General features: G+C 45.2%; 1 protein-coding gene across 11 annotated transcripts in view; it reads left to right on the top strand.

Moving 5' to 3' along the window:
- LOC111866596 (sodium bicarbonate cotransporter 3) overlaps positions 1-25,740 on the top strand; it is a 239,096-nt gene that overhangs the window by 139,854 nt on the left and 73,502 nt on the right. For all 11 annotated transcript variants that reach the window (XR_004513233.1, XM_023855710.2, XM_033752350.1 and 8 more), the window contains exon 2: positions 6,705-6,805. Coding sequence is in view for 10 of the 11 variants with exons in the window: in XM_033752350.1 (XP_033608241.1) it covers positions 6,705-6,805 (101 nt within the window). In the remaining variant the exon portion in view is untranslated. The remainder of the gene's footprint in view (positions 1-6,704; positions 6,806-25,740) is intronic.

The following is a 25,740-nucleotide window of genomic DNA, read 5'->3' on the forward strand; positions in this document are numbered from 1 at the left end:
GGCGTGAAATACGTGTTAGTATGCCTCGAGGTTTTCTCTAAACATGGTGCCCTCTCCCCGTTGAAAGCAGCTACCACCAGGAGCTGTCTTAACAAACTCCGAACGCACTATTTTCCGAAAGTCTTGCAACCGCGGACGGTACTGTCGGATCACGGATCGCAATTCGCGAGTCCGTCGTGGAGAAAAGCGCTTGAAGAATTGGGCATAGAGGCCAAGTATTCTCCAATCCGACATCCCGAGAGCAATCCTACAGAACGCATTATGCGTGAACTAGGGAAGTATTTCAGGATCTACTGCCACACAACGCATAGGAAATGGCCAGAACTAGTTCCAAGTATAGAAGAATGGCTGAACTCTTCTGTAAGTGCGACAACTGGATATGCGCCCATAGAATTGATTGGCGGGAACCCCAGACCCGACATCTTCAGAACGTTATTAAGGAAGGAACCCGATCAGCTGCTGGTTGAAGATATTTTGGCGGACAAATTACTGAAGGCTTATGCAAAATCTAAGTTGAAGGCGGAAAAGAGAAATCAAAAACGAAAAACAGACAAAAGTAGATGGCGGCCAGAATTAAACGACTTAGTATTGGTGAAGCAGCATACTGCATCAGATGCGGCACAAAGTATAATTGGTAAATTTCAGAGACCCTATGCAGGTCCCTTCATCATACGGAAGATAGTAAACTCGTCTTTATTTGAACTCTGCGAGGAAGAAGGAAACTTACGAGGTCTGTACAGCATCTGACGCCATATTTGAGATCCATCGACGAGAGACAGTCAACAAATGTCTAGGCAAACTCTTGAATGTCGATTGCAGAAAGTAGAGTTCGCTTGCAAAAATTTGGGTAGTACTTAGCTAGAAATTTGGGGATTTCTTGATGAACATAAGCAGACCGTAATCGCAAGCACATGATTCGGTTACCCACAACAGATTATAATTTGAAAGGCTCAGTTTCATTGCACTAACAGAGTAACTAAAGGCAGTCAGAGCGCCTGTGTGAATGAGTGAGTGAGTGTAAACAAGTTAGTCTAAGTAAAACTTTGCTGTAAAGAAGTGAAATTGAAGGAGTATAGAAAAGCTAGGGGGGAACGAATGCACGTCAGAATTCACCCTAAACTAAGAAGGTCACTGAACCAGCCCTGGAAGAGAACCCCCCCCCCAAAAAAAAGGGGGGGGGAGAAAGAGAAAGAGAGAGAAAGAGAAGGTAGGATGTTAAGTTTATGTCCAGTTAAAGGGACGGGCACAGGATTAACTGCAATTAAATATAAGTGTAAATTGATCTCCTAGCGGTTACCAGGTAACAATCTAGGCAGCCAAGCAGCCAAGAGTACAGCGAGTGTAAAAAAAATTGTTTGTTAATGCAGTGTTGTGCAGTGAAATTACAGTGATAAATGCATAGAAGTGTATGAACACAGAGACAGAAAATTACCAATGTGTGTGTACCTATGTACTTGATTGTACCACTAACTAATTTTAGTATTTAGCAAAAAAAAAAAAAACTTTATAGCCTAGTACTAAGTGTTAGTAGCAAGCAAAAGGGTTCACGGTCAGGGTAGACAACAGACTGATTCATTCCATTTGTTTGTATTCCTTAAGAGTAGGTTAAGGACGGCAGTGAAAACGAATTACATTACAGAACAATGTTCGCTTTGAGAGGATGTAACCGTTCATCATAATATGGTGGGCTATTTTGTATTAATTAAGTTTACATTAAGTTAATATCACTAAATTACAGAGAGATCCGGCAGATAGCCAAGTTTTACATGCAGAAGTGACGTAGTTCAAGTTTTGGTATGTGGACAGGAAGTAACATCTGGTAATTTCCTGGAATTCTGGCAGTTTCAGCAAAGTCGGAAAGTCTTTGAGAATTTGAGAGCTGACAGCTTGGAACAGCCAAAACTCAGAAGTGGGAGTGCCGGAGCCTCATCCCCTGATCGTAATGCATCAAGTAGCTGTCAACCTTAGCGTCAGGTCAGCAACTGCCAGAATCACACAGGAACGAAACATGATTGGAAATTTACAAATTTATGGAAACTCCTAGTTTGAAAGGTTAACCAATGGCAAAGGTTGGAGGAGTGGATTTCTCCTGTAGTCTGTGGTTCTTGGACCTGAGGATTCAGAGAGAGTGCATTCCATCTCAAGGAGTCTTCATCCAACTTTCGGACATGTCAGACACAAATTACAACTACGTCCCTTCAGTAAAATTATTATAAGTAAAAATCCAAATAAGTGTTACTAATGGATTCCGTTGTAGTCAGTGAACGGAAGTGAATTAAATGAATACTAAGTGCGAAAGTCTGAAGTGGTGTGACTGTAGTGAAAGAATCTTCCTGCCCTGCCCGAGCCAGACCTGTATATGGCCATGGATAAGAACTCATCTCTACCCATTACAGAGCAGAACCCAGCTACTCCCTTCTTTCCCTACTTGCGGGACACCAAACTGTAGTACAGGAAACGAACTCCCGCCTACCAGCACCAACAACCACAATTCTCCTCCCTTCCCACCATCTCGCCATCCACGAGAAGAGGAAGGAGGACAGTAGCTCCAGTGTAGGTGTCCAGACACGAGGTGCAGGTGAGCAGCAGCACCGGAAGGAAGGGATACAGGTAAAGAACTAATAAGTGACAAAAGTCGGGCAAAAGGCAGCCACAAATGGTGCCGGAAGTAGGGGCAACACAGATGAACAAAATGAGCGGTGATAAGTGGAGTCCAACGTAAGGGCAGTTAAAAAGGACGGTGATAGAAGCTCCTCATCATGGAGTTTTCTCCAGTCTCCTGTCACTTCATCCCTCTTCCAAATATTCTCAACACCCTATCTCTTTCCTTCTTCCTTCTTTTAGTGGAATCGTTGTCTGACCTTCAGAAGCTTACTTATGTACATGCGCGTGCGCACTCCCTCCTTCAGACTTGCGAACACAAGCACAGAACGAGAAAAGGAGTATTATGGACGTCGTCCAAGCACGCAATACTGAAAGAAGAAGAAATATTAAAAACAGAAAAAATCTGACGTTTTAGGCTAGGCTAACAGTAAATCTGCGGCATCTTACCTCCCTCATGCAAACTCTGCTACAAAAATATGGTCAGTGATGCTGGAATGCATAACTAGCGGTACATTACACGTACCTAATGAAGGTCATCAAGGAACGTATCTGCAGCGTTATGTCGTTAACTGACACTGCTGACACTCATCGCTATTAAATGGAATAGAAGAAGACGGAGGATGAATGGCTGCTTGCTGCGCAAGTGAGACAGAGCTATAAATTCGCGGTGCTGCGAGATTAACTTCAATGCGTCTTGTCACGCTAAGAATGTCTTGTAACAGGTCGTATTATCAGTTCTGATTAGATATTTTTATTACTGTTTTCGCATTATTTATCAGTGTCAGTGTATTTAAATCAATCCCTTGACTGACAGTATCTCTGAATGTCTTTAAGCCCAACACCGGGCCTTTCCAGCGCCATTTGCAATTCGCTGCGCTTCCGGACGAAGCGAGCAAGTGTCGGAATCATAGCCCGACAGGTTTAGCTGGCGTTGCTTCACAATCAGTCCCACTGTGCAGCCATCTGTCACCAGCCAGTGTGTCTGCTTTTCGTACAGTACAGTCCAGCCTTCTTGACTGCAACCACCTCATCTGAAAGACAGCCCTTCTCAATCCATTAACATGAATAATAGTAAAAAAACAAAAACAAAAAACAGTTTCCCTTTTACTATGAAGGTAAAGTTATCCCTTAGTTAGACAGCTTCTGTGGCCTGGTGGTCAAGAGTTCCTGGCTACAGATCCAGAGGTCCCGGATTCGATTCCCGGCGCTACCAGATTTTCTGAGAGGTAGTGAGTCTGGAACGGGGTCCACTCAGCCTAGTGAGGATAATCGAGAAGCTATTTCAAGGAAATAGCGGCTCCGGTCAAGAAAAACGAAATTAACGGCCGTGGGGATTCGTTGCGCTGACCACGCGACATCCTCTATCCGCTAAAGTTGTACTAACTTCGCCGACAAACGGCGGTCCCTCTTTCGGTATAGTTCGCTTAGGGACTACAGGTCACGGAGTTTATATCCCTTAGTTAAGCACCACGCCATGATGCCCCAATATGCGAGACTGGAGGTGCAGCTCCACACTTTCTTCGGTATTAGATATCGGTGAGTGGTCATCTTCACGCTCCAGCCGCTTTACTCCCGGGAAAACAGCTGACGGTACGCATAGTGTAGGAGGCTGGATGGGCCCCAGAGCCGGTCTGGGCGTACTTGATAATAGAAACAAAGCCGGGATAACTCAGTCTATATAGCGATATGTTACAAGCTGGTTGGCCGGGTTTCGATTTCGGGCAGGGGCAGGAGATTATTTTCTCTTCTCCGCAGTGTCCATACCGGACCCGTCCTATGCAGCGGGAACGGGAGCGTAAAGCTATTCGCCTCCATCTAGTGCCGAGGTCGAGGATATTGCAGCTATACCTCCACTCCCCCATACGTCTTCGTGGCGTGGTGCTGAGATAATTAAGAACAGGAACGACTTTGCCTACTTTTTACGTGTAACATATTTCATTTTTTTTTTACTTTTTAACTCGTAACTCATACAAAACTCTTTCTAATAACAAATTATAACCCAGTGCATTAGGGCTTATCCGCTGCCAACAAACTTGTTCTTGAGCATTACATCATTTATCAGGACTTCGGAAACAGAAAAAACGCGGGAGTTAAGTTGAATGTTTAATTTAGTTTCGTTTCGCTGTGCCCTGAATTTTCTATCCAGTTCTTATGAAATGATAAGTGACTGAGAGTGATGAATTTATATTGTAGGATTCGAACAAGAAGGGCGATGCGCGGTGGGGTATCGCGCAGAGCGGCACAGGACTGCGCAGTTGTGATGTATCCATACTCCTGCTTGAATTTGATTCTTCTAACGTTGACACTGTATGCATCTGCGGGAAAGGATGAGAACAGGTGTCTGCCTGAATAGTTACTGTTCACATTAGTTTGTTCGGTAAATCTGGTCGCCAAATTGGATGGAATTTCTAGCCCAATCGTCGGCTCCCTATTCATCGCAGTGGACGCTAGCGTATGTGTGTGGCTTGTAAAGTGTAGTCACGCACTGTATCAAGGAATTAAATAAATCCGGTCATCAATCCGAAACCCCGTCTCTAGCCACACTTCATGTGCGTGACAGTGTTTACAATTGGCAACAAGAAGAGTTCATTCGAACAGTATTCGCTCCTGCGCACGAAACATCACGCTGAGCCATCAGCTGAACTTCATTGTGTTGCTCGGACATGTATAAGTTGAATAATACCGTCGTCTGAGATGTGGCACCGTGTATATTTGTGTGAGTCGACGTTTGCGAGAACGTATCGCCTCCATCTTCAGGGTAGAAAAATCCGCGAGCGAGGAACCAGCGCCAGCAGGTGGCTGCAGACTGAGCCACCAGTCGAAAACACTGGTTCCTCACTCGCGGATTTTTCTACCCTGAAGATAGAGGCGATACATTCCTCCGAAACGTCGGTTCACACAAGATCTACACGGCGCCACATCCCAGAAGACGGCATTCATCATAGTTACCGCCCTGAAACCTAAAATCTTAACATGTATAAGAGACATTGACAGCTGTAGGTTCGTGGCACCGTGCAGCAGGAAAGCGGTCTGTTTGAGTCCTGACGGGAAATCGCTGTTTTCCAATTTATTTTATGTCAGTGAATCTGATAAATGTTGTCGGGACACCGGCCTGTTCCTTCTCTCATCCATTTATCCAACATGTTACGTTATCTCGCGTGGGATTTATCACGTACCACGGCGCAATATGAATCACGGAACTGTATCCGATACAGGTACAATAGCTCTTTGTGTGTGACCTTAAACCGAAGGTTACGGCTTCTGTGTTATCCGTCCCATCCTCTGTTGGTACTTACCGGTGAGTACTGATAGCGCTTCTTGTTCCTGGCCGTAAGGAATAGAGAGTCGGGATAGCGCAGTGGGTACAGCGACTGGCTGCGGGCTGGACGAACGAGGGGTTGGTTTTCGAGTCCCGGTAAGGATTCCATGTCATCCAGACCAACTCTGGGGCCCACCCAGCCTCCTATCCAATTGGTACCGGGGCGTGAAGCTCACCACTCACCTCCAACTAGTGCCGAGGTCAAGAAAACGTGGATCTATACATCCACTCCCCCATACGCCTACATGGCGTAGTGCTTAATTAGTGAAGCACAGGAACAACTTTACCTTTTTACCCAATCTAAAGGGTACTGTGGCCGGTCACGGTAGCCCAGCGGTCTAAGGCACACACTGTCTTCGCTCGCTCGGAAGCCGGAATCGTGGGTTCGAATCCCACTTAGGGCATGGATGTTTAGTGTTTGTGTATGTGTATGCGTTTTTCTGTGTTTGTATACAGGTAGAGGCCTTGCGACTAGCTGATCACCCGCCCAAGGTGTCCTACCAAATGTCTTAAGATCTAGTAAACCGAAATGAAACGGATAGTTTCATGGAGGCAGGCCATGGCCCAAATTGGGGATGTAGCGCCAAACGAAAGACAATGGGGGGGGGAGGGCTGTGTGAGCCCCAGATAACACTGTGATGAATAACTAGTATCTGGCAGGAGATGAAGGTACAACCTCGCTAATACCAATATGAAAGATTGAACGCAAGTAAAAATAACACATTTCATTTATCCATGAGAGAGTCGTTGTTTACAAACTTGTTTATTTTTTCTGTTTCAGGCCACTGGTAATGGATACCACAACAGGAGACGACGAGGCGCCCAAAGACCCCGGGATTCAGCAGACTCATTATCAGACTTTCTCAGAAAAAGACTTCGAAGGTGAATAGGAACATTGCTATAAATATGCATGTCACTGCCCCTACATCCCTAGAATTCCGTGTAGAAACATTCTGTCGTTAAAATATTAATTTAATGGACATGAAGCAGAACACATGAACATGTAACCTTGGATACACACTTGTCATTGCACAGTATGTATTCAGACTGAAGTCCGTAATCTAATCTTTTGGGCGTTACAATCCTTCGTGAACTTTGGGCTTTATTTTGCTGTTTCTTAATAGGTGAGACTCCTTGGGCGGGGGATCAGCTCGCCGCAAAACCGCTGCCTATACAGAACAACACAAACAGAATAAACGCAGAAAAACACACATGCTTCGTGTGAGATTCGAATTAACGACCCCAGCGTTTGAGAGGGCGAAAACATTTCATGCCCTAGACCGCGCTTCCACTGTGATCGGTACAGTATCTTCCAAAATGCCTTAACAATGCACTTAGGGCAAACGCTGATAGCAGCTCATGTGACGATATTCCCGTGTCGTTTATGGAGCCCGAAGCTTAGCGGCCGTGTTCACAAGAGCTCGCCACTGCTCCCTGTACTGATCCAATTGTATCCAGTCACAAAATCAATATGCACATTCAGAACAATACCACGCTAACGAACTGCAAGATCTTATCTGTGACGCAGTCTGCCTTCCTAATTGTTGACCTAATTTTCCTTCCTACATAAATACAAATTCTACGCGATGGTTTTAGTGTACGGGTGGCCCGAAAGTAATCAGCGTGCTTAGAAAAATGTGCGCTAATATACTGCGGCATATTTGCTGAAAGCAAGAACTGTGCAGCCAGAGAAACAGCCGTTGCCAGGGAACGACTTTGAAACTACATTCGTTTCTAGGCAACTGCCGCGAAACAGACAACGGAACGACATCCGTTGCTAGGCAGCAGATTCTTAATGAGTAAGAATAGACGGTCGGTGCTAAGTAACGGCTCGGTAAACACTTTCCCACGGCAACGGGTACGAGAATGAACGGTGTTGTCTGCGCGGGCCGTGCCGATGAGTTATAAGGCGAGGATTCTTACTGAAAGCAGACATACTTGCTTGATAACCTATTTTTAAAGAAAAATTAAATTAATAAATAAATAATAGAAAGTACATACTGAACTCTTGCCTTTTTGTGGTAGTGTGTACAACCACAATTTGTTACCTGCACTCCGTAGCGTAGTTGGTTGAAGCACTATGTTACAAGCCGGAAGGTCGCGGCTTTGAATCCCGATGAAGTGATTTTTTTTTTCAATTTACCCAATCCTTCCAACCGCACTATGGCCCTGGGGTCGACTCAACCTCTAACAGAAATGAGTACCGTGAATCTTCCTGGTGATAAAGGGCGGCCGGAGCGTAAGGCTGACCTCACCGCCATCTGTGAGCTGATTGTCTAGAAAATATGGGAGCCTCGACGTCTCACAACCCTATGGGCCTCCACGGCCTGTTAGAGGAATAGCTTGGCGCGTAAGGCTGACAACCTCACCGCCATCTTTGAGCAGATTGTCTAGAAAATGTGGGAGCCTCGACTTCTCAAAACCCTATGGTCTTCCATGGCCTGTTACAGGGATATCTTTACCAGGATAAGGACCATTGGCAAGCCTGACAGTGAACCTTCGGGATCCACAAAATGCCAGGAATATCTTAAGTAGCTAAGCAACTACTAGCTTCTGAATTAGGACTCGCTTCCATGGGTTTAGTTACTGCCATTATTGCAGGAAAGTGGGCATACCAGGTTATCCCCAGGGTGTCTTGTTGTTTAGACAAGAGTAATCCAGTTTAATGGCTTCTCCCGTCTCAGAAATGGATTGCTTCGCCTCCTCTGGGCAGGCAAGGCGGGCCGTCGGTCGATACGAGGTGTTTGCCACAGACACAAGTTCCGTTTACTTTGCTTCTGTTACCCCCCCCCCCCCCCAGGGGAACCTTCCGCACACATTAAAAAATGCTCTTGGGTGCTTTACTACANCCCCCCCCCCCTCAGTGGCAACTTACGAACCAATTTAAGAATGTTCTTGGAGTCTTGTATAAATATTGTACCAAGTCTGTAATTAGTAAAGTAAAGATAAAAGTTGAATTTATCTTTGTACTTAATTATTTAATGACGCACTATGCCATAAAGTCATATGAGGGAGTGGAGGTATAGCTCCAACGTTCTTGATTTCGGCACTAGATGCAGGTGAGTGATCAGCTTCAAGCCCCGGCCACTTCACCCGTTTACCGTTTGGATAAGAAGCTATATGGACCCCAGAGCCGGTCTTGACTCTGTGGAGAAGGGAAAAATTTCTTGTCGTTGCTGGGAATCAAACCGCGGCCGTGTGGCCGGTCGCTATACCGACTAAGCTATCCCGGCTCCAAAAATAATTTATAAAGACTGAAATTATTGGGTATAAAAGTTTCGTTAATCTGTGACAAATGACATGTGTCATATCACTGTGGAGGCCTGACATTGTGTTTGAATATCAACCCCATATGTCACAATTGCCCCAGATCTGTCTGTCACCGCCCCCTCGAGGGGTGCAGTAACCCTGAGCAAGCAGCACGTTAAACAACATTAGTCTAGACTCAGCATCTGGATGTTTGTAAAGCAGGGCCGGGGCTCGATCCCCGGCAGAGGGAATTTTTTCCCTTCTACATAATTTCCAGAGAGCCGGGATAGCGTAGTCGATATAGCGACTGGCTAGGACTGGACGACCGAGGGGTCGGAGTTTGAGTATTCGAGACCTGGTGAGGGCAGGAATTGTCACTGCTCCATGTCGTCGAGACCTGCCCTGGGACTCAGCCAGCCTCCTATCCAACGGTTATCGGGAACTCTTTCCCTGGGGATAAAGCTGCAGGGAAGTGAAGCTGACCACTCACCTCCAACTACGTCGAAGTCAAGAAAATGTTTCTGTATACATCCACTCCCCCATACGCCTTCATGGTGTAGTGCTTAACTAGTTAAGCGCAGGGACAACTTTACATAATTTCCAGACCGGATGTGGGGACCAACCCAGGGATACCGGTGTCGATTTACTCCGGTGATTAAGCGGTCGAGTACCGAGGTCAAAAATTGTGGATCTCTACCTTCACTTCCCCATACGTCTTCATGGCGTGACAGTGACAGCTTTACTTTCCCCTTTTTCACTGCGCTTGCGCTGATGTTTATAGTTCGCGTGGTCATGGCTGCACTGTGCACAAGTATCGACGAAGTGTTTTATGTTGAGCGCGTGCGGGAAGCGGAAGGCGGCGCGCATTTCTGTCAGGGACCTGCGTGGACTGCGGCCGTCCTCGGCAGTTGGATCTCTTCCAAGAGATTAAGCAAGGACTTCGCATTAGCATACAGCGGTATCAGCTCAAAATCTTAACGCCGGCGTGACAGTACGTCATAAACTGGGAGTGATCTGGACGGAAGTTTTATCCCGGGATTTGTCTAGACAGGTAAAGCTGAAGTTGTCCCTCTGCTTAACTAATTAAGCAGTACGCCATGAAGGCGTATGGGGGAGTGGATGTATAGACAATCATTTTCTTGACTTCGGCGCTAGTTGGAGGTAAGTGGTCAGCTTCATACCCCTGCAGCTTTACTCCCGGAGAAAGAGCCCCCGGTACCCATTGGATAGAAGGCTGGGTGGGCCCCAAAGCCGGTCTGGACGACATGAAGAAGTGAGTATTTTTGCTCTCCGGAACTCGAACTCCAACCCCTTTGTCGTCAAGGCCGTAGCCAGTCTCTATCACCGACTGTCCTATCTCGGCTCTAATGTCAAATAGCGGAATGGACTTAATGGTCAGTTGAAGGAAAGACGAGCATGGCAACACGTCACAGAAACTAGACACAATATATACCGTTTGAAATTAATTTATATTGAAGCAGATATTTATATTTTTAAAATTTAAAACAATTTCCGACCTATCCAGAAGAAGATTGGAAGGCCGACATATACACACTTTGATGTTTTTTTTGCCCCCTGCCGGGAATCAAGCCTCAGCTCCTCGGTCGTTTAGGCCTCTAGTCTACTCGCTATATCGACTGTGTAAAGTCCATACCGGCTGTGGGGCCCATCTAGCCGATTATCCAATGGATACCTGGGGGGGGGGGCGCTTGTTCCCAGGATGTAAAGCGGCAGGGGCGTGAAGCTGACCTTTCACCTCCATCTAGTGCCGAGGTCAAGAATTGTGGAGCTGTAACTCCACTTTCCTATACAACTTCACGGCGTGGTGCACAATTAATTAAACTCAGCGATAGCTTCACTTTACCTTTATTTTGGTGTTTTATATAGGAATAACGGAGCCGGGATAGCTCAGTCGGTATAGCGACTGGCTACGGGCTGGACTACCGAGGGGCCGGAGTTCGAGTCCCGGTAGGGCCAAGAATTTTCTCTACTCCACGTCGTCCACACCGGCTGTGGGGCACATCCAACATCCTATTCAGTGGGTACCGTGGGCTCTTTCGCCGGGGCGTGAAGCTGACCACTCAGCTCCAGCTAGTTTCGAGGTCAAGAAAACGTGGATCTATACATCCACTCCCCCATACGCCTTCATGGCGTAGTGCTTAATTAGTTAAATACAGAGACAACTTTGTCTTTAACTTACATAGGAATTATATTCTTGAAAATAGCATCAGTGGAAAGGAATCCAGTTATCTCGTCAAATATTTTTATGTTTATTTGACAGTTGCATACAAGGTTAGATATTTTCTGATATCGAATAGACGCACGCGCTGTCTTCTCTGGTCGAATGTGTGGAGTGTTGCACCACCAACTGAAATGACAAGTACAGAAAAGAAGCCTTGAACATCGTTCGATTTCCTGTTACGTACGTCACACGTCGCCTGGATATACAGAATATCATTAACGTAATGAGATATATTCCTTCTACCTTGACAGATTGGGCTTGTGGCCAGTACCTATTCAGAATCTTACAGTCAGTAAGACTCCTTGGGCGGGGTGATCAGATATTAATAAAGAAATATTCATTAATGCCTTACTAGAACTTAATATTCTTAAAAGATATTCCTGTAAAAGGCCGTGGAGGCCCATAAGGTTGTGAGACGTCGAGGCTTCCACAATTTCTAGATAATCGGCTCATAGATGACCGTAAAGATGTCAGCCTTACGCGCAGGCCACCCCTTTCTCCCGGAAGATTCCTGGTACTCATTTCTGATAGAGGCTGAGTCGACCCCAGGGCCATAGTGCGGCTGTAAGGATTAGGTAAATTGAAAAGGTCCGATGATCTCATCGGGAATCGAACCTGCGACCTTCCGGCTCTTAGCATAGTGCCTCAACTGCGGTACCGCGTGCCCCAGATGCTGGTGAATCTCTGTAGGTTTATTGAGGCCAGAAGTAACTAACTGCATGAAGGTTTGTACCATACCTCAGGCAGATACTCGTTGGCTTTCCATGGCGGCGCCCTGGGTTCAAGCCAGGGTCAGGTCATATGGGATTTGTGGTGGACAAAGTGACAACTGAGGCCGGTTTTTTTCCGAGTACTTCGGTTTCCCTTGCCGATTATCATTCCACCGATTGCTCCACAATCATCGTCTGATCTGGGGTTGGTACAGAGGTCAAACAGTGGCCGCAGTACCAGGCGGACTCAGTCTCGCCCCATGAGAGGGAAAGAAACTGCATGGGCCTGAGTCCGTTTTGAGGAGAAGGTGCTAAGCTACTCAAGAATGTCCCAACAATCTGGGAATTCCTTACCATGTTCACAGTAGCCCGCCATTGGTCACTATTCTGAGCCATTTTAATCCAGTCCCCTCCAGCTGGTGGGTCTATACAACCGCTCTCCCATTGGGGGAGCATTGGCGTAATGCTTAATGAGTTAAGCACAGGGACAACTTTATCTTTTTCGTTATTAATCCAGTTGATATCACCCCATACTATTTCTCTGAGATCATTTAAGCTAAAAGGAACAGCAAATTTTTAACAACTGTGCAATTCATTGCTTTTTGGTAAAAAGAAATGAGATAGCTGTTGGTGTACTCACATGTTGAGAAATTGTACTATAAGAAGACTTTATAGTGACGGATGGGGGGATGGTAGATGAATGATGATTTGGAAAGGATTTTGAAGAAAACGGTCGTGGCTGATGTAATGCCCCAGCGTTTGCTTGGAGGGACACCCACAAAATCCTACACTCATAAGAGATAGTATCTCGGGCGAGACACGAACCTAGCAACTCTCGAAAAGAAGCCTGCTTCAACACGTTCTGTTTGATAAGTTGTAAAGTTGCCTCCTCAGCCCCCTCTTCCTGAGCCCCAGCGGCCTTCTCTTTTGAATTTATTATAAACTTTTAATGCAAAGAGCTGAAAATAAAAGATGAAACACATTATGTAATAAGGCCACAAATGGGGGAGAAGAAGAATGCATATAGGATATTGGAGCGAAAGCCGGAAGGACAGAGACCACTGGGAAGACCAAGACGTAGGTGGGTGGTCAGTATTAAAATGGGTCTTAGAGAGACAGAATGGTATGGTATGGATTTGATTGATGTGGCTCAGGATAGGGACCAGTGGAGGGCTCTTGTGAACACGGTAATGAACCTTCGGGTTCCATAAAATGCTGGGAAATTCTTGAGTAGCTGCACAATTGGCAGCTTCTCAAGAAGGGCTCAGCTCCATGAGTGAGTGAGTGATTATGTAATAAGGATTAAAAGAAACAAACTCCGTGGCCTGTAGTCCGCAAGCGAACTATACCGCCCGAGCGACCTCCTCTTGTTGGCGACGTTTAGTGCCAACTTTAGCGGATAGAGGGTGTCGCGTGTTGAACGCAACAGATCTCCACAGCCGTTAATCTCGGTTTTATAGACCGGAGTCGCTATTTCCGTGAAATAACTCCTCAATTATCCTCAGGAGGCTGAGTGGACCCCGTTCCAGACCCACTACTTCTCACAAAAAACTGGTAGCGCCAGGAATCGAACTCAGGACCCTGGATCTGAAGCCAGGAACTCTGACCACTAGACCACAGAGGCTGTCAATAAGATTATGATTTTTAACATTTATTGGCACGTTCGTTACGTAGGAGTTCTAAAGATTGATGTATTACGAAAACAAAATTACATGTTAATGGGAACTACCGTCAGATGAGTCAGTCGATATTGGAACGTTAATTTAGTTGAGCACACGTCACTTTGAAAGAAAAATGCGACGAGACACCGAACCAGCGCGTACCACCGCCAGAAAAAAAGCTGCTGGTGCAATTACTTATTCATTTTTGCCCAGAGTTTTAATTTACACATGTATTTACTCTGCTAAAGCTAACACATCTTCATAACGTTAGTAATTTTCAATGAAATGTATTCCTCACACAGCATTTTAAGTAGGAGTAAAAAGGAAAGTAAAGGTATCCCTGTATGAGGCCATGAAGGCCCATAAGGTTGTGAGATGTTGAGGTTCCCACATTTTCTAGACAATAGGCACACAGACGGCGGTGATGTCAGCCTTACGCCCCGGCCGCCCTTAACCCCCAGGAAGATTCCTGGTACTCATTTCTGTTAGAGGCTGAGTCGACCCCAGGGCCATAGTGCGTTAAGTATATTTATGATCTATTGGGAGCCAGGATAACTCAGTGAGTATAGTGGGGGGCTACAGGTTAGACCAGTGGTTCTCAATCTTTGTTAGACCGCGGCCCTGTAAATAAGACGATTGCTCGGCACCGGACCGCGGCCCGGCGGTTGAGCCTTCTATCTGATTGATACGGGGGTAGAGCAGCCAGGGAGTGAAGCTCACCATTCACCTCTATTTAATACCGAGGTCAAGAATTATGGAGCTATACCTCCACTCCATCATAAGTCTTCATGCCTGTTTTTTCTCCTTCGCTCGCGCTTTGGAGCATGGGGCTGATTTCTCAGTTTCATTGATCATTTTTTTACAGACGGTAGAACTCCTTAGACGGGTGATCAGCTCGTCATAAGGCCTCTACCTAAACACAGGACAACACAAACACAGAATAAACACATACACCAAACATCCATGCTTTGTGTGGGATTCGAACCCACGATCCCGGCTTCCGAGCGAGCGAAGACAATACGTGCCTTAGACCGCTCGGCTACCGTGACCAGCTCCTCATGGCTTAGTGCCTAATTAATTGAGCACAGGGATAACTCTTTTTTATGATCTATTATCTTTCCAGCTTTTATAAAGTACTATATGGGCAATAGTTGATTCTGTACCGATAACAAACACCGGCTATCATGTTACTGTCTTACACTGTACGAAAACATGATCTCATTAAAAAGGTTTCGCAAATGTTTCGAAGACCTCTTGCCCCACAGCAGTTTCCAGACCCCAAATTAAGTGGCAGTAACTTATCGTTTTTATTTCAGAAATTGATATGCCATAGTATGTTGTTATAGTGTTGCTGTGTTATACAGAGTCTTCTATGGCCAGCTGGATATTTCTCCCTCTCGCCAATAAGTTGCCTGCTTTTGCAGAACTCACTCACTTACGGAAGTGAGCCATTATCGTCTTCATAACAACCCTCCACTGTGTAAGATTTGAGGCTTTCACGGCGGTGACTATGAAGAAAGCAGTCTTCTGGGATTTGGCACCGTGTATATGTGGTGTTAACCGACGTTTCGGAGGAACGTATCGTCTCCATCTTCAGGGTAGAAGAAAAGATATAAGAAATCTGCAAGCGAAGAGACCGTGAGAACCGGTAAAATCAGACTGGGGTCTGCTTTTACCGGTTCTCACGGTCTCTTCGCTTGCAGATTTCTTATATCTTTTCTTCTACCCTGAAGATGGAGACGATACGTTCCTCCGAAACGTCGGTTAACACCACATATACACGGTGCAAAATCCCAGAAGACTGCTTTCTTCAACCCTCCACTGGTCCCTATCCTGAACCAGATCAGTCCAATCCATACCATCCCATCCTGTCTCTCTAAGTTCCATTTTAATACTGTCCACCCACCTATGTCTTGGTCTTCATAGTGGTCTTCTTCCTTCCGGCTTTCCCAATAATATCCTATATGCATTCCTCTTCTCCCCCATTCGTGCTACATGCCTTTTCATGGTTCTCATTATATTCTTGCCCCCTTATTATATTCACACTTTATTAGAACCGTCACAACACAACTTTATTAAGGTCAGTGCCAAGTTTGGCTCTGCTATTTAGGTGTTAAGTTCTCAGCCAAGCATTTCTTATTAAAATATATATTAGCATTGCAGTTCAATAGCTTTAGCTTAGTGATCATGTATTTATATATGCAGCTTGTTTGACTAGCATTTATAATTTTCATTTAATTTCCAAAAAGAATATCCACACTTATTTACTTACCGTCCACCCTTCCTCGACAAGCAGACTCCAGTTAAATTTCCTATGCAGGTTACTGTGGATAAAAAGAATGGCCCTAAACACAGAAACATGGAATGTCCATTAGAAGCAAGTGGCCCCTGCGAAATCTCTTATCGTGTAGCAACGATTGAATGAAGCATTTGTTGCGGAAACATAACGTGATTGAATTCCCCTGTCACTGTCTTCATTGCAGATTAAATCTTATAGACAACAGCGTACGCTGACCTCACCTGTCTCCTGACTTCATATCACACTTCATAGTGTTAGCAACGAAGCATTGCAAAAATGCTTTATTAATTTTGTTATGTAGGACAAATTTTCATGAGATTTGTTGTTACACAATTTTGTAAAATCTGTCATCTTATCGTGGGACGCTGTAGCGTGGTTGGATGAGGCACTATGCTGCAAACTGGAAGGTCCCGGGTTCGATTCCCGATGAGGTGGATTTTTTTAATTTACCTAATCCTTCCAGCCGCACTGTGGCCATGGGATCGACTCAGCCTCTAACAGAAATGAGTACTTGAATCTTCCTGGGGGTAAAAAGCGGCCGGCAAGTAAGACTGGCAACTTCACCGCAATCTGTGAGCTGATTGTCTAGAAAATGTGGCATCCTCGACGTCTCACAACCCTACGGGCCTCCACGGCCTGTTACAGGGATAGCTTTACCTTTTTTTACCTATCGACTCATCAATATTTGTTATTTTTAAGTTGTTTTTTAAACGACGCTATCAGTATAAAGACTATATAACTTGTCCATGATTTATTCTGACAGTTTTACAGTGCATACATTTATTCACCTTACCCTTCTCTCTTGCACTACATGTTTCAGCACAAAAGTGCCATCTTCAGGTGCTTTTCTATGTACGTCGAACTACTTCATTGCATGCCCTGTTGTCTTTATATTAAAATAACCAAAATATATGTTCGTCATATATATTGATAAATTTTAAATATTAAAAATATTAAAACTGTTCAGGATTTGTCATCCTTATGTCGTATCTCAATACGCGAGTCACACCTATCTTCTTCTATCGGAGTATTCTTCCTACTTTCATGTGTGTATTGTGCTTTGTGTTGTGTCTTGCTCCTGTGACTGCGTGTGTTATACTGTATAACACGGTCTGGACGGCATGAAGAAGTGAAAATTTTTGCCCCTACCGGGACTCGAAATCCAACCCCTCGGTCGTCCAACCCATACATATCTAGTCACTACACTGAATGCGCAACGCTTGTGAACAAAACATAAATAGTGTCCAAAAATATGAGTGAAATCGGCTAATGCTTGCTACCATGCAGTCCAGAATCATTTCTCTTCTCGTTTTCTGCCTAAAAAACCTAAAAATTCAAATATATAAAACTATAATTTTGCCTGTGGTTTTGTATGGGCATGAAACTTGGTCTCTGACATTAAGGGAGGAACATAGACTGAAGGTGTTTCAGAACAGGGAGTTGAAGTGAATATTTGGACCCAAGAGAGACGAAGTGATAGGAGGTTGGAGAAAACTGCATAATGAGGAGCTTCATAACTTGTACTGTTCTCCAAGTATAATTGGAATGGTCAAATTAAGGAGGGCATGTAACATGCATGTGGAGAAGTGAATGCGTATAGGATTTTAGTGGGAAAGTGAGAGGGAAAGAAACCATTACACATGGGTTGGAGGATAATATTAAAATTGATCTTAAAGAGAGGGGATGGAGTGATATGGACTGGACTGATCTGGCTCAGGATACGGACCAGTGGAGGGATCTTCTAAACACGGTAATGAACCTTCGGGTTCCATAAAATGCTGGGAAGACCCTGAGTAGCTGCAGATTTGGCTTCTTCTCAAGAAGTGCTCAGCTCCTTGGAGTTAGTTATTGTATCCCAATTCTGTAAAAGTAAAGGTAAAGTTGTCGCTGTGCTTAATTAGTTAAGGGCTATGTCATGAAGACGTATGAGGGATTGGAGGTATAGCTCCACCATTCTTAAACTCGGCCCTAGACGGAGGTGTGTGGTCAGCTTAACACCCCGGCTGCTTTACACCCCATACACATTAGATAGGAGGCTGGGTGCAGAACCGATCTGGACGCTGTGAAGGCGGAATAATCTAGATATCCCGGGAATCGAAACCAGGCCCTTTAGCGCATCGTTATACCGACTCCGGTCCGAATATTATGTAAAGCAATAAAATGAAAACACAGACAAATTGATGGCGTTGCATGATTTTTTTTTTCGTTTGAGAATTGTTTTATTACAATACGTCATGTGGTTACTCTAACTGGCCTTGACTTGTTGCTAACGAGTTCTCATTTACGACATTGCAACAGATGCCCTGAGTATTAACCACAGATGGAGACCCACTTTTAAATCCCCCGAAATGGGGTCGTTACACAATAACCGCGTGTCTGTGTTACACATGCAGCAGTTGAATGCGCTGTGATATTGACAATCGCGTAACACTTTGTTTCAATTGCACAGTTGACATCAAATAAATAGTATCTTTGTAGGCCTATTTAATTTCGACATCAACACTACGCTAGAATTTTAATAGGCCTATAAGGATAGCCAATATATGCTTTTACGAAGAAGGAAATTGGGGGCGACATAAATAAAAATTATATTTATTACTAGCCATTTTAAGGCAATATCCATATTTCAGACTACGTACTATTGAAACACATTGAATTATGCATGGGGAAATGCTGTGGACTTACGCTGTCTGGGCTTAATATACCGGTATTTGCCTGGAGGGACTGCGTGAAAACACGAAAAAAACTTCTGGATAGTAGGTGTTCTCACCGAGATTCAAATCAAGCACCTCCGAATACAATCTAAAGACGTTACTGCCTGAGCCAATTTACTTGGTAAAATTAAGAACAGATGAAACGTGGCGAATGCTTGTTCCCCCCTGAGACCCACGACCAGAGATTTCTTTCAACTGAACTCTTGCGGTAATAGTTCTTATGTAACATTCTCTCTAATGAGAAGATAGGTTTGTCTCTTATGAATATGCTTGGCCTTTCGTCAAATGTACTCCTACATTTCGCACATGTAACATTGAAAATCCTTCCTTTTGCACTGCAGCTATATGACTCAAGTCAAAGTCACATTGCGACTGACTGTCAGTCACTCAGTAAGTCTTGGTGTCGAGCCCCATCCGGGGCTCATGACCAGATATTTTTATACTACAACATCTGACAGTTACGGCCTTGTTTTTGTGGGACTCCCTCTCTGATGAGAGGACGTGTCTGTCTTTTATACATGCTGCTGGTCTTTGCCAGCGCAGTCTTTCTCGGGTCCGATTCCCTTGGGAATCACGAGCACATTTTACTCTCTCAGATTTGAGACTTCCCTTTTCGTCGCCTCCTATGACTCGCAGGTCACGGTGAAGGTAAATCTGGGGCTCATGACTATATATTTATTAGTGTTTGACAGTTTCGGTCTTGTCTTTGTGGGGTGTCCTCTCTGACGAGAGAGCTGTGACTCAGCTGGTGACCTTGTTATATAACCTCAGCACTGACCCCATAGAAAACACCGCGTTACCGATCATGTCCCAACGGTTCTCTGTTATGACGCCATATGTTCGTTGCCGCGGAGAGGTGTTCACTGTGGTGTAGCCTAGCAACGGACGACTTCTTTTTTTCTTAAACTATTCAGGCTTCCAGCCCTCTGTGTGGGCCTGCAAGGGACACGAGAAACACCTGCAATGTTGAGAGCGCCTCGTAACGATCTCCCCAACTGAAATCTATTGCTCTGGCCTGAAGTAACCCCGCAGCGCTCCCTCCCCTACCCCCATCCATCCACTTCTGTGGTGTTGACATTATTGCTAACCCCTGGGGCTCTCCAAAGGATGTTCCCTGCTGTTCCAGACACCACGAAACATCACTGAACAAGGAACGACTGTTCCACAATGCACTAACCGACGCGATATGTCTGGGCGGAGTTGCCTGAGTTTCTACGCGACACGTTTGTGATTATTGCTGAAAGCAAAGCCTGCGAGTAGCTGTTATAGAGGCTAGTCTGCCGAGTGGAAGACCCAGGATTTGTGGTTCGATTCATGGAAGGGCCAAGAGAATTTTATGCGTCCAGGCTGATTGTGGGGTCCACCCAGCAGCTTATCCGGTGGTTTCAGGGTTTCTTTCTCCAAGCCTGGATAGCTCAGTCGGTATGGCGACGGGCTGCACGGTCAGGGTTCGATTCCCGGCAGAGATATGGTATTGTTCTCTTCTCCATAGCATTCAGACCGGCTCTGGGTCCCACCCAACATTCTATCAGATCGTTACTGGTATCTCTTTACGCGGGGGTTAAAGTGGCCGGGGCGTGAATTTAACCACTCGCCTCCATCTAGTGCCGAAATCAAGAATGGTGGAGCTACACCTCCGCTCCCAATACGACTTCATGGTTTAGTGCTTAATTTGGCAGAGGGACAGCTTTACCTTTTCCTTAAACGGCCAGGATGTGAAGCTGACCACTCTCCGCCATCTAGAGTCCATGTTAAGAATACATGGAGCCATAACTCAGTTCTCCAATACGCCTACACGGCGTGGTGTTTAATTAATTAAGTAAGGTAAAGGTAAAGTTGTCCCTGTGCTTAGCTAATTAAGCACTGCGCCATGAAGACGTATGGGGAGGTACACGTTTTCTTGACCTGGGCACTAGTTTGAGGTGAGTGGTCAACTTCACGCCCCAGCCGCTTTACCCCCGAGGAAAGAGCACCCGGTACCCATTGGATAAGATTTTGGGTGGGCCCCAGAGCCAGTCAGGACCTTACCCTACTGGGACTCGAACTCCGCCCTCTCGTTCCTTCAGCCAGTAGCCAGTCGCTATCCCGGCTCCCCGTGTAATTAAGTACAGGGACACGTGTAATGCAGTGTTCGTTGCGCGAAACAAATGGCCCGCCCTGAAGTACGGGAATCCTGGGTTATTTACGTGTAAATTGGGCACATTAGAAGGATGTATCGTCGAATGAGTAGGAAACTGGATTCCTTCCTTCCTACATTCATTCGTTTTTTCTTTCCTTCCTTTCTTCCTACATTCATTCCTTTTTTCCTTCTTTCCTTTCTTCCTACATTCATTCCATTTTTCCATCCTTCCTTCCTTCCTACCTTCCTTTCTTCCTACATTCATTCTTTTTTTCCTTCCTTCCTTTCTTCCTACATTCATTCCTTTTTTCCTTCCTTTCTCCCTATCTTTCTTTCTTCGTTCCTTCCTTTCTTCCTACATTCCTTTCTTTCTTCCTTCCTATCTTTCTTTCTTCCTACATTCATTCCTTTTTTCCTTCTTTCTTCCATCCTTCCTTCCTTTGTTCCTTCCTTTGTTCCATCCTTCCTTTCTTCCTACACTCATTCCTTTTTCCTTCCTTTCTTCCTATTTTCTTTCTTCATTCATTCCTTTTTTCCTTCCTTCCTTCGTTCCATCCTTCCTTCCTTCCTACTTTCCTACCTTCCTTTCTTCCTACATTCATTCCTTTTTTCCTTCCTTCTTTCGTTCCTTCCTTCCTACCTTCCTTTCTTCCTACATTCATTCTTTTTTTCCTTCCTTCCTTTCTTCCTACATTCATTCCTTTTTTCCTTCCTTTCTCCCTATCTTTCTTTCTTCGTTCCTTCCTTTCTTCCTACATTCCTTTCTTTCTTCCTTCCTATCTTTCTTTCTTCCTACATTCATTCCTTTTTTCCTTCTTTCTTCCATCCTTCCTTCCTTTGTTCCTTCCTTTGTTCCATCCTTCCTCCTTCCTAACACTCATTCCTTTTTCCTTCCTTTCTTCCTATTTTCTTTCTTCATTCATTCCTTTTTTCCTTCCTTCCTTCGTTCCATCCTTCCTTCCTTCCTACTTTCCTACCTTCCTTTCTTCCTACATTCATTCCTTTTTTCCTTCCTTACTTCCTACCTTCCTTTCTTCCTACATTCATTCCTTTTTTCCTTCCTTTCTTCCTATTTTCTTCCTTCATTCCTTCTTTCCTTCCTTCCTTCCTTCCTTCCTTCCTACCTTCCTACCCTCCCACGTACATTCCTTCCCTCCTTGCTTCCCCTCAGCGCTACAGCTCGGATCGAGCTTTGGCCTCCTGAACAGTCTGCCTCCATTCTTCTCTATTCTTCATCCCTCCGTCCGAGGCTGAGTGTCTGTTTCTGAACAATTCAATTTTTACGGTGTGAGGTTTGTAAGTCTCACGCTCAACCCCCCAACCTGGAGGACCAGTATCCCTCTTCGTCTGGCTCCTACCCCTTGACCTGTCCGGCATGGGTGATCCTACCAGTAGCTACGCTACCGCCGGCATAGCTCTCAGGGTCTCAGGAGCATTCAGACCCCACCACCACGAGAAGGTGCAGACACCGTCGGTGGGGAGGAAACTGGATTACGATTTTATATTAGATACGGATATTTTATGAGGCGTTCATGTTCTGTTTGAATGTAATATGCAGAAGGCCATTTAAAAGATACTGAAGAAGGCAGCAAAAAGCCTTACTGTCAGTTGATCAAACAAATTCCTTATTAACATAATAAGTAAATCTTAAGCTTTTTGAACGTTTTCGTAACAAGCTTATTTTTTACGGTGAGGAGTTGTTAGCCCCACGCCCAACCCCTAACCTGGAGGACCAGAGATAGGCTGGGATGGTATGGATTGGATTGACCTGGTTCGGGATAGTATCAAGTGGAGGGCTGTTGTGAACACGGCAATGAACCTTCGGGTACCATAAAATGCTGGGAAGTTCTTGAGTATCTGCACAATTGGCGGCTTCTCGAGAAGGGCTCAGCCCCGAGAGCGAAATAAGTAAATCTCAAGCTATGCCGCGTTAAGAATCGCTTTCTGTGTTGGCCTCCGGAATTACGCATATTCGTACTTGTCTCTTCAGCTTATTACGCGTCTGTACAGTGTTACAGCGAATACTGTCCTATATACACGTACACTTAATGTCAACAAATGGATTTAAATTAGAATGGCATATAACTGAAGTTGCAGCAACAGTTGCTCCAGCAGTCAACTTCAATTTTATTGCTACCCAGTCCTTACAACGTCTATATTTATCCTAATAGACCAAAGATTCTCAGCCTTTTGCGTCTTGCGTCACACTCTCATTTCCCCCCTTCCTTCTAAGAAAAAGAAAACATTTTTCCCCCTCCCATGAGTATATACTTAAATTATGCACATTTTAATATTATATTAATAAATGTAAGTTCTTATTTTCGAGAATTCAAGACGCACACAGTCAATTATCAAGTTCCACAAGTGGTACGCGCCCCATTCTTGAGAAACACCGTAAGGTAAAAAAAGGGTAAAAGGACCCCTGTAACAGGCCGTGGAGTCCCGTAGAGTTTTGAGACGTCGAGGCTCCCACATTTTGGAGACAGTCTGCTCACAGATGGCGGTGATGTTGTTAGCCTTACGCACCGGTCGCTCTTTACCCCCCGGAAGATTCTTGGTACTCATTTCTGTTAGAGGCTGAGTCGACCTCAGGGCCATGGTGGAGCTGGGAAGATCAGGTCAATTAAAAGTGAAATACGTCGTTGGGAATCGAACCCGCGACATTCCGGCTTGTAGCATGCCTCAACCAACTGCGCTACCATGTGCCCCTGGAAAAATACTGTAACCAACGAAAAGGAGGTTGTGATGAGGTAACTATGAGTGTATGCAGAATTTTGATGGGAAACATTTTAGAAAATTCCACTCGGAGGACCGAGAAAGAGCTGGGGAGTGCCATTTAGGCTGTAAGGCTTTGTTGTTAGCGTTACTGAGCCGTCTGGTTGTGTTAACAACAACGTTAGTTACAGAAACGTATAATTCATGAATCTGGACCGTCTTTAAAATCAAGCATACAAACAAAAGAGAAACGTCACCGCTAAGCCATTGTTCTTGATACGTAATAGTGGGCTATCGAACTACAGTCTGGTAAGCAGCGGTAGTGACTGCGAAAGCAATATGCACCTGGTCGCTTGGAACACCTGCTTTGAGTCTGAGAATTGCTGGAATTAATTCAGTGAACTGCCTCAGATATGTATCGATTTTCTTCGCCTGTCTCATAGGGCACTGAGGCGTGCTCACAAGTCGATTTACCCGGGTCCTGCGCTGTAGACTGGAACCAAGAGGATTTACTTACAGTTCTTAGTATCAGTATTAACAGTGGCTAGCCACTAGTCGGGGAACTTGGATTCGATTCCCGGCAACAGCGTCCAGACGAACCCTGGGGCCCACTCAGCCTCCTTTCCAATAGGTACCGGGGGCTATTTTCCCCGAAGGAAAGCGGCCGGGCCGTGAAGCTGATAGCTCACCTCCATCAAGTGCCGAAATCAGGAATTGTGGATCTATACCTCCACTCCCCCATACATCTTCATGACGTAATTCTTAATTAAGCGCAGGGATAATTTTACCTAGCCCTATCACAGTGGCCGCTCGGTCTGAACTGTCTTCGCTTGCTCGAACGCTGGGAATGTAGGTTCGAATCCCACTTAAGACATGTATGTCTTTGTGCGTTTATTCTGTGTTTGTGTTTTGTGTGTAGGTATCGGCCTTGCGAAGGATGATCTCCAGTCCAAGGAGTCATATCGATCGTGTATAGGATTAAGAAACTGAAAAAGAGGCCAAGGTCCAACAAAGGGCTGTAGAGCCGTAGATAGATAGATAGCGTCGGATGGTTGCATAATAAACGAATGATAAAGAATTGGGAAGGAAGTGGTCATGGCGTAATGGAGGTGTTACCCTGGAACTTGCCTTGGTGGACTGAGGTAAAGGTAACGTTGCCTCCTGTGCTTAATAAGCACTGCGCCATGAAGATATGTGGGGAGTGAGGCCGCGCCATAGCTCAAGCGGTTAGTCGCTGGCTTCCCACCGCGGCGGCCCGGGTTCGATCCCGGGTCTGATCAAGTGGGATATGTGGTGGACAGAGTGGCGCTGGGGCAGGTTTTCTCCGAGTACTTCTGTTTCCCCTGCCAATCTTCATTCCACCAATTGCTCCACAATCACCCTGACTTATCATCTTGGGCTGGTACAATGGGCCAGAAGTGGCCGCAGTACAAGGGACTCAGTCCCAACCCACTGGCAATAAAAACAAAAGAATTATGTGGGAAGTGGACGTATAGCTCCACTATTTTTGATCTCGGCAGTATATGGAGTTGAGCGGTCATTTTCACTCAGAAGCCACTTTACCCCTGTGGATAAAAAGCCCCCTGTATCCAATGAATACTACAAAAAAACGCCTGTCAGGTTAGCCGGTTTCCTGGGCGGATTTCGAACCGGCAGTCTCGAATACAAAGAAAGGGCGTTGTCTCTCTACACTAACTTTTTCAGTGTTTGAAGTGTTCATGTTTAGGAATTTGGAAAGCAAGATGACTTATTTTGAGTCTGAAGTCATCCTAAAGGATACTATGTTCTTTCACTTTCATCCCATGTGTTAAACGCTTGAGTGCAGTTTTAATTTATTGTGTAACACCGCTTTTCAAAATTTGTTCCACTTTTTGACTCTAGTACTTTCTCGACGATGACTCATCACGTGATACAGTATGGCCACGAACTCATCTGAGCCTCTCCCTCTCTCCTTGCCTCCTCTCCATCATTCCCGTTACTCCTGATGTAAAGGTACTCCTGTAAGAGTCCGGGTAGAACCATAGGGTTGTGCGACGTCAAGGCTTTCACGTTTTGTAGATGGCCGTGAGGTCGAATCAGCCTCTTAACAGAAATGAGTACCAGGCATC

The sequence above is a fragment of the Cryptotermes secundus genome, unplaced genomic scaffold (assembly GCF_002891405.2).
Source record: "Cryptotermes secundus unplaced genomic scaffold, Csec_1.0 scaffold704, whole genome shotgun sequence".
Lineage (NCBI taxonomy): Eukaryota > Metazoa > Arthropoda > Insecta > Blattodea > Kalotermitidae > Cryptotermes > Cryptotermes secundus.